This window comes from Salvelinus alpinus, chromosome 26, assembly GCF_045679555.1.
Source record: "Salvelinus alpinus chromosome 26, SLU_Salpinus.1, whole genome shotgun sequence".
NCBI lineage: Eukaryota > Metazoa > Chordata > Actinopteri > Salmoniformes > Salmonidae > Salvelinus > Salvelinus alpinus.
The window spans coordinates 35,458,247-35,476,387 of record NC_092111.1 but is presented as its reverse complement, the minus strand read 5'-3'; the positions used below and the strand labels follow the sequence as shown (position 1 = coordinate 35,476,387).

General features: G+C 42.0%; 1 protein-coding gene across 2 annotated transcripts in view; it reads left to right on the top strand.

Annotated features, from left to right (window-relative positions):
* Window positions 1–18,141, top strand: part of LOC139555242 (CUB and sushi domain-containing protein 3-like) — a 773,621-nt gene that overhangs the window by 359,444 nt on the left and 396,036 nt on the right. For both annotated transcript variants that reach the window (XM_071368883.1, XM_071368882.1), the window contains exon 7: window positions 12,266–12,343. In XM_071368883.1, coding sequence (XP_071224984.1) covers window positions 12,266–12,343 — 78 coding nt within the window. The remainder of the gene's footprint in view (window positions 1–12,265; window positions 12,344–18,141) is intronic.

Below are 18,141 nucleotides of genomic sequence, written 5' to 3'. Positions count from 1 at the left end.
TGGAAGGGGAACTGACAGCATTTTAACAACTGTTCGTATACACCCCCAGGAAAAATCGAATACTTTTTAAAACATTTTCTGTCAAGCGAGCATTTAGATATGGTCATTGTCACATTTTCATAAATTCATAGAATGTTTGAGAATGACGTAATACTAAGGCATTTGTGAAAACTCTATAGCAATATAGAGTGGGAAAGCGGCCGAGCGTCTGGACAATTAATAGACACTGCAGTACATAAAACTGAATAAAAACATCTGTCTCGTCCAAGACCAAGGTCTACACAGACTGGTGCGCTATAGCCAATCAGAGCTATAGAAGGCCTTTATACAAACAAGCCATTTGCCAGACAGGCCTTCCGTCATTCACTTTGAACTGGACTGTGTGTTTACAGGCAGTAGCAACAGCACGACATTAGATCATTAGAAAGCATTTGCCAAAAGCCACAAAGTACACCTGAATGGATTTCTGCAGATATGTAAACACCACAGGAGTCCTCTTACATTTACGAACTTCACAGTCCTTTTGATCAATCAACCATGAAAAGGTAGGCTCTCTCTACTTCAGTTATACACATCAACAACAACAAAATTAATAACTAATGCTAGCCAGAGCGAGATGAGTTAAAATCTAAATAAGGAATATTATATAAACCCTCTCAAACTTTTTCAGCTAGTTGACCATCAAAATTGCACTAATAAACGATGGGTAATTGTAGCCTACTCGTCCTACTCATTCAAGGGTTTTTCCTTATTTTTACTATTTTCTACATTGTAGAATAATAGTGAAGACATCAAAACTATGAAATAACACATATGGAATCATGTAGTAACCAAAAAAAGTGTTAAACAATTCTAAATATATTTTATATATTAAAGAGCAGTGTCCGGGTTTCTTATTTTTTCTCATGTTATTCAACTGTCACCATGCACCTGCAACAAAGATAGCTCAGATGTGCGAGTGCCTTTTGAATGTCAGATTCATCAAAGTAGCCACCCTTTGCCTTGATGACAGCTTTGCACACTGTTGGCATTCTCTCAACCAGCTTCATGAGGTAGTCACCTGGAATGCATTTCAATTAACAGGTGTGCCTTGTTAAAAGTTCATTTGTGGAATGTTTTTCTTTCTTAATGCGTTTGAACCAATCAGTTGTGTTGTGACAAGGTAGGGGTGGTTTACAGAAGATAGCCCTATTTGCTAAAAGACCACGTCCATATTATGGCAAGAACAGCTCAAATAAGCAAAGAGAAACGACAGTCAGTCATTACTTTAAGACATGGTCAGTCAATGCAGAAAATTTCAAGCGCTTTGAAAGTTTCTTCAAGTGCAGTCGCAAAAACCATCAAGCGCTATGATGAAGGGCTATTTGACCAAGAAGGAGAGTGATGGAGTGCTGCATCACGGTCACCTGGCCTCCACGATCACCCGACCTCAACCCAATTGAGATGGTTTTGGATGAGTTGGACCGTAGAGTGAAAGAAAAACAGTTAACAAGTGCTCAGCATTTGTGGGAGCTCCTTCAAGACTGTTGGAAAAGCATTCTAGGTGAAGCTGGTTGAGAGAATGCCAAGAGTGTGCAAAGCTGTCATCAAGGCAAAGGGTGGCTACTTTGTCTAACATTTTTTTGGTTACTACATCATTCCATATGTGTTTGGTGAGTCAAATATAACCTTTTTGTTTTTACTCTTATAAAGTTGGTTTTGTAGCATAAACTGGGAATCATAATATTTTGACTGATATTATAAATGTCTGTTTATTTCATATCTGCAAAGCAGTTCAAATGCTGTCAGTTCCACTTTAAGAGGTGATGGATATGTGTTACATTTGGCCTTTCATGGCCGAGACCGTTCAGTTAAAACGATCCTGACCTTGTGTGTTCAGTCATTATGGTGCGGATCACTGTCTGTAAGAAAAAGAAGCAATGGTAGGAAATACGAACCCAAATGTAGCTAAGAGCCTCACTGCCGACTAATGGGGCTTCAGATGGGGCTCAAAGGTAGTATTTCATCCCAGAATTCACCCTAGAGTAGGACTCTTTGGACTCTGTATGATTCAGTCTTCAATCAGGTCCGAATTTGCTCCCATGTTTCATATCCGCTTCCTTGCCTTCCCGGACAATACATTTAGGAAAAGTGTCACCCTGATAGGCATTAGATATTCTCCAGAACTATCTCTTTCTAGATATGTTAGAGTGCCAATCTCAGATGCTTAGCAGAGAATGCAAGATTGTTTTGATTGATCTACTATGACATAAATTAATGCTAGATGGAACCTAGCTTTTCATTTCAGCCCCATGCACTTTACCAATTAAAACCGCTGACCAGCACTTGAGCCAAACACATTGTAGCTATGTCATACAGAATTACATCTTAATTAGTGATATATTGTCAGGTCACAATTTAGTTTTGACATTTGAGTTATAGTGTGCTTGGGGAAATTGCTAGATTGCTGAAGTTAGCAGAACTTGCAGAACATAAATAAACAGAATTTTAGACCAATTTTGGAAGTAATAAATCTGAACAATAGTTTTCCTGTATAAGGTTTTATAGCGCCCATATCAGCCGCCATCAAAGTACATCACTATACCCATAAGCTATAGGCTATGAGAGAATGATCAGAGCTTCTTTAAGTTGTTATAGGGAACCCATTTCAACTTTAACTTGCTTTGTCCACTCAACACCATGCTCCAAGTGCTAGCATTTTCTCCTCAAACGTACGGGCAGATAATTCTACCATACATGGTGTAGTTTACTCTAAGTACTTTGTCTTGAACCATTTTACAGTGAAGGGTTTTCTAAAAGCTAGCCAGTTAGACATGGTGGAATGTGTGTCCAGTGTCCAGAGCAGGCCTAGGCAATTATTTTCTATGGAGGGATATATTAGAATATATTTTTGCCATCGCGGGCCAGAATCATATTTAAGGATTATACATCATGTGTATGACTGTGTTGACAGATACAGTTGAAGTAGGAAGTTTACGTACACCTTAGCCAAATACATTTAAACTCAGTTTTTCACAATTCCTGACATTTAATCCTAGTAAAAAGTCCCTGTATTAGGTCAGTTAGGATCACCACTATATTTTAAGAATGTGAAATGTCAGAATAATAGTAGAGAGAATGATTTATTTCAGCTTTTGTTCCTTTCATCACATTCCCAGTGGGTCAGAAGTTTACATACACTCAATTAGTATTTAGTAGCATTGCCTTTAAATTGTTTAACTTGGGTCAAACGTTTCGGGAAGCCTTCCACAAGCTTCCCACAATAAGTTGGGTGAATTGTGGTACATTTCTCCTGACAGAGTTGGTGTAACTGAGTCAGGTTTGTAGGCCTCCTTGCTTGCACATGCTTTTTCTGTTCTGCCCACAAATTTTCTATAGGATTGAGGTCAGGGCTTTGTGATGGCCACTCCGATACCTTAACACCAACTTTGTTGTCCATAAGCCATGTTGCCACAACTTTGGAAGTATGCTTGGGGTCACTGTCCATTTGGATGACTCATTTGCTACCAAGCTGTAACTTCCTGACTGATGTCATGAGATATTGCTTCAATATATCCACATAACTTTCCTACCTCATGATGCCATCTATTTTGTGAAGTGCACCAGTCCCTCCTGCAGCAAAGCACCCCCACAACATGATGCTGCCACCCCTGTGCTTCACGGTTGGGATGGTGTTCTTCGACTTGCAAGCCTCCCTCTTTTTCTATTTTTGTTTCATCAGACCAGAAGACATTTCTCCAAAAAGTACGATCTTTGTCCATATGTGCAGTTGCAAACTGTAGTCTGGCTTTTTTATGGCGGTTTTGGAGCAGTAGCTTCTTCCTTGCTGAGCGGCCTTTCAGGTTATGTCGATATAGGACTCGTTTTTCTGTCGATATAGATACTTTTGTACCTGTTTCCTCCAGCATCTTCACAAGGTCCTTTGCTGTTGTTCTGGGATTGATTTGCACTTTTCTCACCAAACTACGTTCATCTCTAGGAGACAGAACACGTCTCCTTCCTGAGCGGTATGATGGCTGCATGGTACCATGGTGTTTATACTTGCGTACTATTGTTTGTACAGATGAACGTGGTACCTTCAGGCATTTGGAAATTGCTCCCAAGGATGATTGATTTTCCCATGATGTCAAGCAAAGAGGCCCTGAGTTTGAAGGTAAGCCTTGAAATACATCCACAGGTACACCTCAAATTGACTCAAATTATGTCATTTAGCTTATCAGAAGCTTCTAAAGCCATGACATACATTTCTGGAATTTTCCAAGCTGTTTAAAGGCACAGTCAACTTAATGTCTGTAAACTTCTGACCCACTGGAATTGTGATACAGTGAATTATAAGTGAAATAATCTGTCTGTAAACAATTGTTGGAAAAATTGTTGTGTCATGCACAAAGTAGATATCCTAACCGACTTGCCAAAACTATAGTTTGTTCACAAGAAGTTTGTGGAGTGTTTGAAAAATGAGTTTTAATGACTCCAACCTAAGTGTATGTAAACTTCCGACTTCAACTGTGTATGAACTAGGGCAGCGAGAGGGAGGTAGGTAGGTTAACGCTGGTGTAAGGGCTGTGTTAGGCCTTGAGGCAAAGCAAAGGGTACTTCAATTCCAAACTTACAAGTGTGTATTGTATAGTCGTCTATACAATACACACTCTAGACCAGGCCTGGGCAAAAGCCGTCCCGAGGACCATATGCGACCGCGACCTGATTCACTACGGCCAGGGGAATCATGCTAGATCACATAAAGAATTTGCAATAGAAAAGTAATGAGAAACATACAGTATGTGTTATTCAAATTAAAAGCCCAATGAATACTAGCCTTTGTGTAATGATTTAACTCCCACCGCTTGTGGGACATTTATTTTGAAGGCAGGTATACCACCCCTACCTTGTCACAACACAACTGATTGGCTCAAACGTATTAAGAAGGAAAGAAATTCCACAAATTAACTTTTAACAAGGCACACCTGTTAATTGAAATGCATTCGAGGTGACTACCTCATGAAGCTGGTTGAGAGAATGCCAAGAGTGTGCAAAGCTGTCATCAAGGCAAAGGTTGGCTACTTTGAAGAATATCAAATATAAAATACATTTTGTTTTGTCTAGTTGATGATCCCTGTTCTATGATTTGGTAGCTACCCATTGTCGTGATGCCACCTTACATTTTGATTACCTAAATTAGAATGACAGTGTTGGCATGTTGAGATGGTTGCCTTCCTCCTCATATGTAGCAGATCTCCAACAGCGTCCCCAATCCTTTTTTTAATCAGTCTGAATGATGAAATGTCACGACTGAGCGGCAAGTATCAATTAATAGGCAACCTGGGCGTGTCGGTCAATGTAGCTTCTTCTGGCAGCGCATGGGAAGGACCCAATGTGCCATTTTAGCCTTTATATATTCATGACAGAAAGCTGACCTGAGGATCATGAAATGAGAGTAATGAAACATTCATGTCGGGTTAATAAGAGGTCAGACTAGAGGTCAGACTAAAGGTGTCCCTCATAGTGCCTGAGGATGCCTTGGCTCTCTAATATAGTTTACATTTCCACACAAAGAAACTCGTTGCCTGATTTAAGCAGATCCCAAGAAAGGACCCATTAAGACATCGTAAGTGATACTGCTCAAGCGGTGCTCATCAGTGACCTTCGCAGTGCAACCGTTAATTAAGATGCAGATCCCTCACAGATTAACTATAATTGAGGAAGTCTGCACTATTATTAATGTTGGGCACTGCTTGTACTGTCCACTTCCTGAATATGGAGGAGGTACTGTCCACTCTTAAGTGAATACGGAAGAGGTACTGTCCACTCTTAAGTGAATACGGAAGAGGTACTGTCCACTCTTAATGAATACGGAAGAGGTACCACCCACTCTTAATGAATACGGAAAAGGTACCACCCACTCTTAATGAATATGGAAGAGGTACCATCCACTCTTAATGAATATGGAAGAGGTACCATCCACTCTTAATGAATATGGAAGAGGTACCATCCACTCTTAATGAATATGGAAGAGGTACCATCCACTCTTAATGAATATGGAAGAGGTACCATCCACTCTTAATGAATATGGAAGAGGTACCATCCACTCTTAATGAATATGGAAGAGGTACCATCCACTCTTAATGAATATGGAAGAGGTACCATCCACTTTTAATGAATATGGAAGAGGTACCATCCACTCTTAATGAATATGGAAGAGGTACCATCCACTCTTAATGAATATGGAAGAGGTACCATCCACTCTTAATGAATATGGAAGAGGTACCATCCACTCTTAATGAATATGGAAGAGGTACCATCCACTCTTAATGAATATGGAAGAGGTACCATCCACTCTTAATGAATATGGAAGAGGTACCATCCACTCTTAATGGATGTGGAAGAGGTAATGTCCACTCTTAATGAATGTGGAAGAGGTACCATCCACTCTTAATGAATGTGGAAGAGGTAATGTCCACTCTTAATGAATATGGAAGAGGTACCATCCACTCTTAATGAATATGGAAGAGGTACCATCCACTCTTAATGAATGTGGAAGAGGTACCATCCACTCTTAATGAATGTGGAAGAGGTAATGTCCACTTTTAATGAATACGGAAGAGGTACCATCCACTCTTAATGAATATGGAAGAGGTACCATCCACTCTTAATGAATGTGGAAGAGGTACCATCCACTCTTAATGAATATGGAAGAGGTACCATCCACTCTTAATAAATACGGAAGAGGTACCATCCACTCTTAATGAATATGGAAGAGGTACCATCCACTCTTAATGAATATGGAAGAGGTACCATCCACTCTTAATGAATATGGAAGAGGTACCATCCACTCTTAATGAATATGGAAGAGGTACCATCCACTCTTAATGAATATGGAAGAGGTACCATCCACTCTTAATGAATATGGAAGAGGTACCATCCACTCTTAATGAATATGGAAGAGGTACCATCCACTCTTAATGAATACGGAAGAGGTACCATCCACTCTTAATGAATGTGGAAGAGGTACTGTCCATTCTTCATAAGTTTCGAAGCAGAACTGTCCACTCTTAATGAATGTGGAAGAGGTACCATCCACTCTTAATGAATGTGGAAGAGGTACTGTCAACTCTTCATGAATATGGAAGAGGTACCATCCCCTCTTAATGAATATGGAAGCGGTACCATCCACTTTTAATGAATATGGAAGAGGTACCATCCACTTTTAATGAATATGGAAGAGGTACCATCCACTCTTAATGAATATGGAAGAGGTACCATCCACTCTTAATGAATATGGAAGAGGTACTGTCCACTCTTAATGAATATGGAAGAGGTAATGTCCATTCTTAATGAATATGGAAGAGGTACCATTAACTCTTAATGAATATGGAAGAGGTACCATCCACTCTTAATGAATATGGAAGAGGTACCATCCACTCTTAATGAATATGGAAGATGTACCATCCACTCTTAATGAATATGGAAGAGGTACCATCCACTCTTAATGAATATGGAAGATGTACCATCCACTCTTAATGAATGTGGAAGAGGTACCATCCACTCTAAATGAATATGGAAGAGGTACTGTCCACTCTTAATGAATATGGAAGAGGTAATGTCCACTCTTAATGGATGTGGAAGAGGCAATGTCCACTCTTAATGAATATGGAAGAGGTAATGTCCACTCTTAATGAATATGGAAGAGGTAATGTCCACTCTTAATGGATGTGGAAGAGGTAATGTCCACTCTTAATGAATATGGAAGAGGTAATGTCCACTCTTAATGAATATGGAAGAGGTAATGTCCACTCTTAATGAATACGGAAGAGGTAATGTCCACTCTTAATGAATATGGAAGAGGTACTGTCCACTCTTAATGAATACGGAAGAGGTAATGTCCACTCTTAATGAATATGGAAGAGGTACTGTCCACTCTTAATGAATACGGAAGAGGTAATGTCCACTCTTAATGAATATTCAATCATATCAGCTTGAGTGATCTACTGTTGATCTCGGCTGAACACACTGTTCCTGACATTAGGTACTTTTTGAGGACTTTGAACTTTTGAAGAGTTTCAAGTGGAAATGTAACATTGGAGCAAGTATTAACTGGAAACCACAGGCCTGCAGAAGCTTTGCAGCATACTGTACAGAATCTGGTGTCTTAGTATCATAAATAGGATTTTAGAGGTTTACTCACAGAGCAGATTTGTCGACCTGTAATTTCTAAAATGCACAACATTCCAAAAACAGTATGGCATGCCTTAATCACTTTTTTACTTTAAACGTTTCAAAACAGACAATCAAGAAAATATTTGGTGGTAATGTTACTTTCTAGGCTCTTTCACAATGAGTTGGTCTGCTCATCATCCTAACTACGCACTTTCATAATGAGTTAGTCTGCTCATCATCCTAACTACGCTCTTTCATAATGAGTTAGTCTGCTCATCATCCTAACTACGCACTTTTATAATGAGTTAGTCTGCTCATCATCCTAACTACGCACTTTCATAATGAGTTGGTCTGCTCATCATCCTAACTATGCACTTTCATAATGAGTTGGTCTGCTCATCATCCTAACTACGCACTTTCATAATGAGTTAGTCTGCTCATCATCCTAACTATGCTCTTTCATAATGAGTTGGTCTGCTCATCATCCTAACTACGCACTTTCATAATGAGTTAGTCTGCTCATCATCCTAACTACGCTCTTTCATAATGAGTTGGTCTGCTCATCATCCTAACTACGCTCTTTCACAATGAGTTGGTCTGCTCATCATCCTAACTACGCACTTTCATAATGAGTTGGTCTGCTCATCATCCTAACTACGCACTTTCATAATGAGTTGGTCTGCTCATCATCCTAACTACGCTCTTTCATAATGAGTTGGTCTGCTCATCATCCTAACTACGCACTTTCATAATGAGTTAGTCTGCTCATCATCCTAACTACGCTCTTTCATAATGAGTTAGTCTGCTCATCATCCTAACTACGCACTTTCATAATGAGTTGGTCTGCTCATCATCCTGACTACGCTCTTTCATAATGAGTTAGTCTGCTCATCATCCTAACTACGCACTTTCATAATGAGTTGGTCTGCTCATCATCCTAACTACGCCCTTTCATAATGAGTTGGTCTGCTCATCATCCTAACTACGCTCTTTCATAATGAGTTGGTCTGCTCATCATCCTAACTACGCTCTTTCATAATGAGTTGGTCTGCTCATCATCCTGACTACGCTCTTTCATAATGAGTTGGTCTGCTCATCATCCTGACTACGCACTTTCATAATGAGTTGGTCTGCTCATCATCCTGACTACGCTCTTTCATAATGAGTTGGTCTGCTCATCATCCTGACTACGCACTTTCATAATGAGTTGGTCTGCTCATCATCCTGACTACGCTCTTTCATAATGAGTTAGTCTGCTCATCATCCTAACTACGCACTTTTATAATGAGTTAGTCTGCTCATCATCCTAACTACGCACTTTTATAATGAGTTGGTCTGCTCATCATCCTGACTACGCTCTTTCATAATGAGTTAGTCTGCTCATCATCCTAACTACGCACTTTCATAATGAGTTGGTCTGCTCATCATCCTGACTACGCTCTTTCATAATGAGTTGGTCTGCTCATCATCCTGACTACGCTCTTTCACAATGAGTTGGTCTGCCCATCATCCTAACTACGCTCTTTCATAATGAGTTGGTCTGCTCATCATCCTAACTACGCTCTTTCATAATGAGTTGGTCTGCCCATCATCCTAACTACGCTCTTTCATAATGAGTTGGTCTGCTCATCATCCTAACTACGCTCTTTCATAATGAGTTGGTCTGCTCATCATCCTAACTACGCTCTTTCATAATGAGTTGGTCTGCTCATCATCCTAACTACGCTCTTTCATAATGAGTTGGTCTGCTCATCATCCTAACTACGCTCTTTCATAATGAGTTGGTCTGCTCATCATCCTAACTACGCTCTTTCATAATGAGTTGGTCTGCTCATCATCCTAACTACACTCTTTCATAATGAGTTGGTCTGCTCATCATCCTAACTACGCTCTTTCATAATGAGTTGGTCTGCTCATCATCCTAACTACGCTCTTTCATAATGAGTTGGTCTGCTCATCATCCTAACTACACTCTTTCATAATGAGTTGGTCTGCTCATCATCCTAACTACCCTCTTTCATAATGAGTTAGTCTGCTCATCATCCTAACTACGCTCTTTCATAATGAGTTGGTCTGCTCATCATCCTAACTACGCTCTTTCATAATGAGTTGGTCTGCTCATCATCCTAACTACACTCTTTCATAATGAGTTGGTCTGCTCATCATCCTAACTACACTCTTTCATAATGAGTTGGTCTGCTCATCATCCTAACTACGCTCTTTCATAATGAGTTAGTCTGCTCATCATCCTAACTACGCTCTTTCATAATGAGTTGGTCTGCTCATCATCCTGACTACGCTCTTTCATAATGAGTTGGTCTGCTCATCATCCTAACTACGCTCTTTCATAATGAGTTGGTCTGCTCATCATCCTAACTACGCTCTTTCATAATGAGTTGGTCTGCTCATCATCCTAACTACGCTCTTTCATAATGAGTTGTTATGCTCATTATCCTAACTACGCTCTTTCATAATGAGTTAGTCTGCTCATCATCCTAACTACACAACCTTTGATGTCTGAAAGTTGGAGATGTTGATTTTGATACTATGGTTTACAGGAATCTTTCTAAGTGTAAGAGTGGGCAAACATGTTCTACCTTATCCACCTCCACTGTATGTCAATATCCTGAAGGACAACTGGGAGTTGTCAAAAAACTGTGCACCTCTCATTCTCTGTCATTCAGTTAATCCTGAACTGAAGGTCTAACCCTAACATAGCCTTATGAGTTTCAACCCAACCTTCATATTTTGAGCAACGTGTTAACAATGACGAAGCCCTTTTTGCATATTGTCATATGTTTTTAAGGAAAGGCTGAATCAGTGAATCCAATGTCAATGTGTGAGTGAACCCTTCTGTGTTAAATGTGCTCTTTGTAAGGCTGTGAGGGTTGCCCTCAAATACACACATTAGAAGAGAGAGAGAGAGAGAGAGAGAGAGAGAGAGAAAGAGAGAGAGAGAGAGAGAGAGAGAGAGAGAGAGAGAGAGAGAGAGAGAGAGAGAGAGAGAGAGAGAGAGAGAGAGAGAGAGAGAGAGAGAGAGAGAGAGAGAGAGAGAGAGAGAGAGAGAGAGAGAGAGAGAGAGAGAGACAGCAACTCCACAGTCTCACACAATGCCACTTGCTTTTTTTCCAAACCCCAATATAATCCTTCATTATCCCATTTTATATCTGACAGTGACTCTATGATCACTTTCTGAACAAAAGCATTAAATATGTTCTGACAACAGATGTTTTTTTTTTCAGGTTTCTTTTTTGGAAAACAGAAAATAAAACATTTATCGTGATTGATGTTTTTACACACTTGTTGAATGTGATCACAGTATTATTATTATTCCTATTATTATTATTATTAAGCTTGTCAATCTTCACAGGGCTTCTGTTCAACTAAGATATTGGGGCTAAATGTACATGAAATAGTGATGAACATCTGATGTTAACACAACACCTGAAAATCCTCCTATTGTTCAGGATGTGTGTGTGTGTGTGTGTGTGTGTGTGTGTGTGTGTGTGTGTGTGTGTGTGTGTGTGTGTGTGTGTGTGTGTGTGTGTGTGTGTGTGTGTGTGTGTGTGTGTGTGTGTGTGTGTGTGTGTGTGTGTGTGTGTGTGTGTGTGTGTGTGTGTGTGTGTGTGTGTGTGTGTGTGTGAGAGCTAACGCCTGCACTGTCATGTCCCAGCGTGCCGTTCTGCGGCATAACAAATCGGCCATTCTGTTGCTGAAAAAAAACCTTGACAGCCGCCCCTGAAGACTCCTCTGGGGATTGTGGCTAAAGGCTGATCCATATCGGCTGTTCTACATTCTGGTCTGCTGTCCTGCAAAACCCCCCAATCATTTCAAGGTTGACAAATGAACAGAAGCCCTGTACGCTACTTATATAATAATAATATCCTTCTTCTCCTCTTCTTTTTGCTCTTGCCTATTTGATCTCTTCACATTCTTTCTTTTTTTCTGTTGCTAAGATACTTTGACTATTGTTACCTGCTGCTGCTATGATTTGTGCTCTTCTCCATAAGCTTGGAGGATGGCTTTCTTGGTTTTCAATGCTGATCGGTTTATTTGGAACCTGTTTCACCTGTTTCACCTGATTTCATGTTTTTGTTTTCCCTTTAACTAGTGAAAAGGTCCGTAGACTTTAAATCTAGAGGAGTAAAATTATTCCCAGGCAAAGACAACAGCAACAAGTTTTCTATCTGTGAGTCTACCTTTGTTACTCTGTTATGGTAAATCTGTGATTTCTGTTTTCCTGTGCGTGCTTGTAAGTGTTTGTTTGTTGATGTGTTTCATGTTTTCAGTCATTTTGTAATTGCTTTGTTTGGACATTGTAACCTGCTGATGTTGAATGCATGATAAGTCCCCCAACCCACCCATCATGCCTTGAATCAATAACCAATGGCCTTGTGCTGAATGAAAATGTATATTATGGCAAATGTGCACTGTGCAACCCTGGAGGGTAAAGATAGCCTTGTTCGAGCCAGTTACATGAGGCAGGTTGATGTACAAGTACACCCCCTGGACAGGATGCTTGTCTATCTTTTGTTTCTGTAGCGTGAGGCAGCTTGATGTACAAGTACACCCCCTGGACAGGATGCTAGTCTATCGCAGGGCCTTACCCCTAATCCATCTCGTTAATGCTGAGTGCCAAGAAGAGAGGAAATTGGTAAAAATGTTTGAGTCTTTGGGATGACTCGACCGGGGATCAAACCCACAGCCTCCTAATCTCAGGGTAGGCATGAACCACAAGACCACTGAGTTGGTGTGCAATCCTGGAGTTACACCTCAATCCAAAATCCAAATGATTGGCTTCATGCTGTCAAGAAGATATTCCACAAGCAATAACACACATTCTAATTGGTTTAGCAGGGCACTATGCCGGACTAGCCAGGTGAAGCAACTGTTCCTAATTTTTATTTGCGGACCCTTAGGCTGAATTAAGAGAGATGTGCACAACCAATCACAGCAAGCTTTGATTTTGTATAACTCTTTGTGAATATCCATTATTGTTTGTGTGTCAACTGAGTTATGATGACATTCTCTGTGTTGTGAGGACATTCTCTGTGTTGTGAGGACATTCTCTGTGTTGCGAGGACATTCTCTGTGTTATGAGGACTGTATAAAACAATAGGTACCATTCTCAGCAGTATCCTAGGTTGCACCATCTGTGTCCCAGTATAATGCAAGCTGTATTTTAGCAAATCAAATCAAATCAAATCAAATCAAATTTTATTAGTCACATACACATGGTTAGCAGATGTTAATGCGAGTGTAGCGAAATGCTTGTGCTTCTAGTTCCGACAATGCAGTAATAACCAACAAGTAATCTAACCTAACAATTCCACAACTACTACCTTATACACACACACAAGTGTAAAGGGATAAAGAATATGTACATAAAGATATATGAATGAGTGGTGGTACAGAACGGCATGGCAAGATGCAGTAGATGGTATAGAGTACGGTATATACATATGAGATGAGTACTGTAGGGTATGTAAACATAAAGTGGCATAGTTTAAAGTGGCTAGTGGTACATGTATTACATAAAGATGGCAAGATGCAGTAGATGATATAGAGTACAGTATATACATATGAGATGGGTAATGTAGGGTATGTAAACATTATATTAAGTGGCATTGTTTAAAGTGGCTAGTGGTACATTTTTACATAATTTCCATCAATTCCCATTTTTAAAGTGGCTGGAGTTGAGTCAGTATGTTGGCAGCGGCCGCTAAATGTTAGTGGTGGCTGTTTAACAGTCTGATGGCCTTGAGATAGAAGCTGTTTTTCAGTCTCTCGGTCCCTGCTTTGATGCACCTGTACTGACCTCGCCTTCTGGATGATAGCGGGGTGAACAGGCAGTGGCTTGGGTGGTTGTTGTCCTTGATGATCTTTATGGCCTTCCTGTGACATCGGGTGGTGTAGGTGTCCTGGAGGGCAGGTAGTTTGCCCCCGGTGATGCGTTCTGCAGACCTCACTACCCTCTGGAGAGCCTTACGGTTGTGGGCGGAGCAGTTGCCGTACCAGGCGGTGATACAGCCCGACAGGATGCTCTCGATTGTGCATCTGTAGAAGTTTGTGAGTGCTTTTGGTGACAAGCCGAATTTCTTCAGCCTCCTGAGGTTGAAGAGGTGCTGCTGCGCCTTCTTCACAACGCTGTCTGTGTGGGTGGACCAATTCAGTTTGTCCGTGATGTGTACACCGAGGAACTTAAAACTTTCCACCTTCTCCACTACTGACCCGTCGATGTGGATAGGGGGGTGCTCCCTCTGCTGTTTCCTGAAGTCCACAATCATCTCCTTTGTTTTGTTGACGTTGAGTGTGAGGTTATTTTCCTGACACCACACTCCGAGGGCCCTCACCTCCTCCCTGTAGGCCGTCTCGTCGTTGTTGGTAATCAAGCCTACCACTGTAGTGTCATCCGCAAACTTGATGATTGAGTTGGAGGCGTGCATGGCCACGCAGTCGTGGGTGAACAGGGAGTACAGGAGAGGGCTCAGAACGCACCCTTGTGGGGCCCCAGTGTTGAGGATCAGCGGGGTGGAGATGGTGTTACCTACCCTCACCACCTGGGGGCGGCCCGTCAGGAAGTCCAGGACCCAGTTGCACAGGGCGGGGTCGAGACCCAGGGTCTCGAGCTTGATGACGAGTTTGGAGGGTACTATGGTGTTAAATGCTGAGCTGTAATCGATGAACAGCATTCTCACATGGGTATTCCTCTTGTCCAGATGGGTTAGGGCAGTGTGCAGTGTGGTTGCGATTGCGTCGTCTGTGGACCTATTGGTTCGGTAAGCAAATTGGAGTGGGTCTAGGGTGTCCGGTAGGGTGGAGGTGATATGGTCCTTGACTAGTCTCTCAAAGCACTTCATGATGACGGAAGTGAGTGCTACGGGGCGGTAGTCGTTTAGCTCAGTTACCTTAGCTTTCTTGGGAACAGGAACAATGGTGGCCCTCTTGAAGCATGTGGGAACAGCAGACTGGGATAAGGATTGATTGAATATGTCCGTAAACACACCAGCCAGCTGGTCTGCGCATGCTCTGAGGACGCGGCTGGGAATGCCGTCTGGGCCTGCAGCCTTGCGAGGGTTAACACGTTTAAATGTTTTACTCACCTCGGCTGCAGTGAAGGAGAGCCCGCAGGTTTTGGTAGGGGGCCGTGTCAGTGGCACTGTATTGTCCTCAAAGCGGACAAAAAAGTTGTTTAGCCTGTCTGGGAGCAAGACATCCTGGTCCGCGACGGGGCTGGTTTTCTTTTTGTAATCCGTGATTGACTGTAGACCCTGCCACATACCTCTTGTGTCTGAGCTGTTGAATTGCGACTCGATTTTGTCTCTGTACTGGGACTTAGCCTGTTTGATTGCCTTGCGGAGAGAATAGCTACACTGTTTGTATTCGTTCATGCTTCCGGTCACCTTGCCCTGGTTAAAAGCAGTGGTTCGCGCTTTCAGTTTCACGCGAATGCTGCCGTCAATCCACGGTTTCTGGTTTGGGAATGTTTTAATCGTTGCTGTGGGTACGACATCGTCAATGCACTTCCTAATGAACTCGCTCACCGAATCAGCATATTCGTCAATATTGTTGTTGGACGCAATGCGGAACATATTCCAATCCGCGTGATCGAAGCAGTCTTGAAGCGTGGATTCAGATTGGTCGGACCAGCGTTGAACAGACCTGAGCGCGGGAGCTTGTTGTTTGAGTTTCTGTTTGTAGGCTGGAATCAACAAAATGGAGTCGTGGTCAGCTTTTCCGAAAGGGGGGCGGGGGAGGGCCTTATATGCGTCGCGGAAATTAGTATAACAATGATCTAGGGTTTTTCCAGCCCTGGTAGCACAATCGATATGCTGATAGAATTTAGGGAGTTTTGTTTTTAGATTAGCCTTGTTAAAATCCCCAGCTACGATGAATGCAGCCTCAGGGTGTGTGGTTTCCAGTTTACAAAGAGTCAGATAAAGTTCGTTCAGGGCCATCGATGTGTCTGCTTGGGGGGGAATATATACGGCTGTGATTATGATTGAAGAGAATTCCCTTGGTAGATAATGCGGTCGACATTTGATTGTGAGGAGTTCTAGATCAGGTGAACAGAATGACTTGAGTTCCTGTGTGTTGTTATGATGATCACACCACGTCTCGTTAATCATAAGGCATACCCCCCCGCCCCTCTTCTTACCGGAAAGATGTTTGTTTCTGTCGGCGCGATGCATGAAGAAACCAGCTGGCTGCACCGACTCCGTTAGCGTCTCTTGAGTTAGCCATGTTTCCGTGAAGCAGAGCACGTTGCAATCCCTGATGTCTCTCTGGAATGCTACCCGTGCTCGGATTTCGTCAACCTTATTGTCAAGAGACTGGACATTGGCGAGTAGTATGCTAGGGAGTGGAGCGCGATGTGCCCGTCTCCGAAGCCTGACCACGAGACCGCCTCGTTTGCCCCTTTTTCGGCGTCGCACAGGGTCGCCGGCTGGGATCAGATCCATTGTATTGGGTGGAAGGCAAAACACTGGATCCGTTTCGGGAAAGTCATATTCCTGGTAGGAACGATGATGAGTTGACGTTAATCGTATATTCAGTAGTTCCTCCCGACTGTATGTAATGAAACCTAAGATTACCTGGGGTACCGATGTAAGAAATAACACATAAAAAAACAAAATACTGCATATTTTCCAAGGAACGCGAAGCGAGGCGGCCATCTCTTTTCGGCGCCGGAAATTAGCACGGTATATCACTACGTTAACGTTACTGACATCACAACAAACCCAGAGCTCAGCTGTGATGCTATCAAGTCGTGTGTGTGTCAGAGGCGACAGAGAACAGCAGAAATGCTGGAGTCACATTATATTAGCTGTTTGTGTGGATAGAAAGACTAATGATAAATGACTGTTCATAGCGTTCTGGTGAATAATAGACTGTGAACTCGGGCCCTATTGTGCACGTGTGTGAGTCGATATCACTTAAAGCCTGTTCCAAGGTGTAGCCTATGTAATATAAAGTGGGTAGCCGATGCAATTTCCCTTATTATCGAATTGGGGTGCAAACTCCCCAGACGATGGGAAGGAAAAAAACTAAACCCTGACCTGGGAAGCATCTGAAATTGGTGGAATCCTCTGGAATAAAGTGCATATCATTGACGTGTGCAGGTTTTTTAAGACTTAGATAACGACACATACGTATCTAGTCAATGACACTCCTGATTTGACTGACAAGACATGGGGAATGGTTAACTGTCGTGACGAACTCGGCATGCTCAAGAGCATTTCAACGTTAGCTACAATATATACATTTTACAATTAATGAATGCATTAACTAATGTTTATATTTCTCCTTATGAAGCCTTTTATTTATCTGAACACAATTAGCTGAGTCTGTGTGCTTTACATTGTCGTCCATACGATGAACGTTGTCCATGTGTTCTATGTTACTGATTGTCCATCTACACTGAACAAAGGCTCTTCACAAATGGACAGATTTGTTTTTGTCGACTTGATGAACTAATACTGTGCAGAGTGGCGAAAGACGACATAGTTGACTTCTAATCATCTGTGTAACGTAGTTATGATTCAGATCAAGTTGTCTTATGACAGGAAGATGGATCTTTGCATATTCAAAATATATTTAAAAAGTCAAATGTGGGGCCTCCCGAGTGGCGCTGCGGTTTAAGGCACTGCATCGCAGTGCTTGAGGCGTCGATACAGACCCGGGTTTGATACCAGGCTGTGTCACAACTGGCCGTGACCAGAAGTCCCATAGGGCGGCGCACAATTGGCCTAGCAATTTTGTATGAAATTGTAAGAAAACCTCCACCAGGATTTGCGTAGTCCTCGCTGTCCTCTTTGGGCATGTTTGTAGTCCTCGCTGTCCTCTTTGGGCATGTTTGTAGTCCTCACTGTCCTCTTTGGGCATGTTTGTAGTCCTCACTGTTCTCTTCGGGCATGTTTGTAGTGCTCACTATTCTCTTCGGGCATGTTTGTAGTCCTCGCTGTCCTCCTTGGGCATGTTTATAGT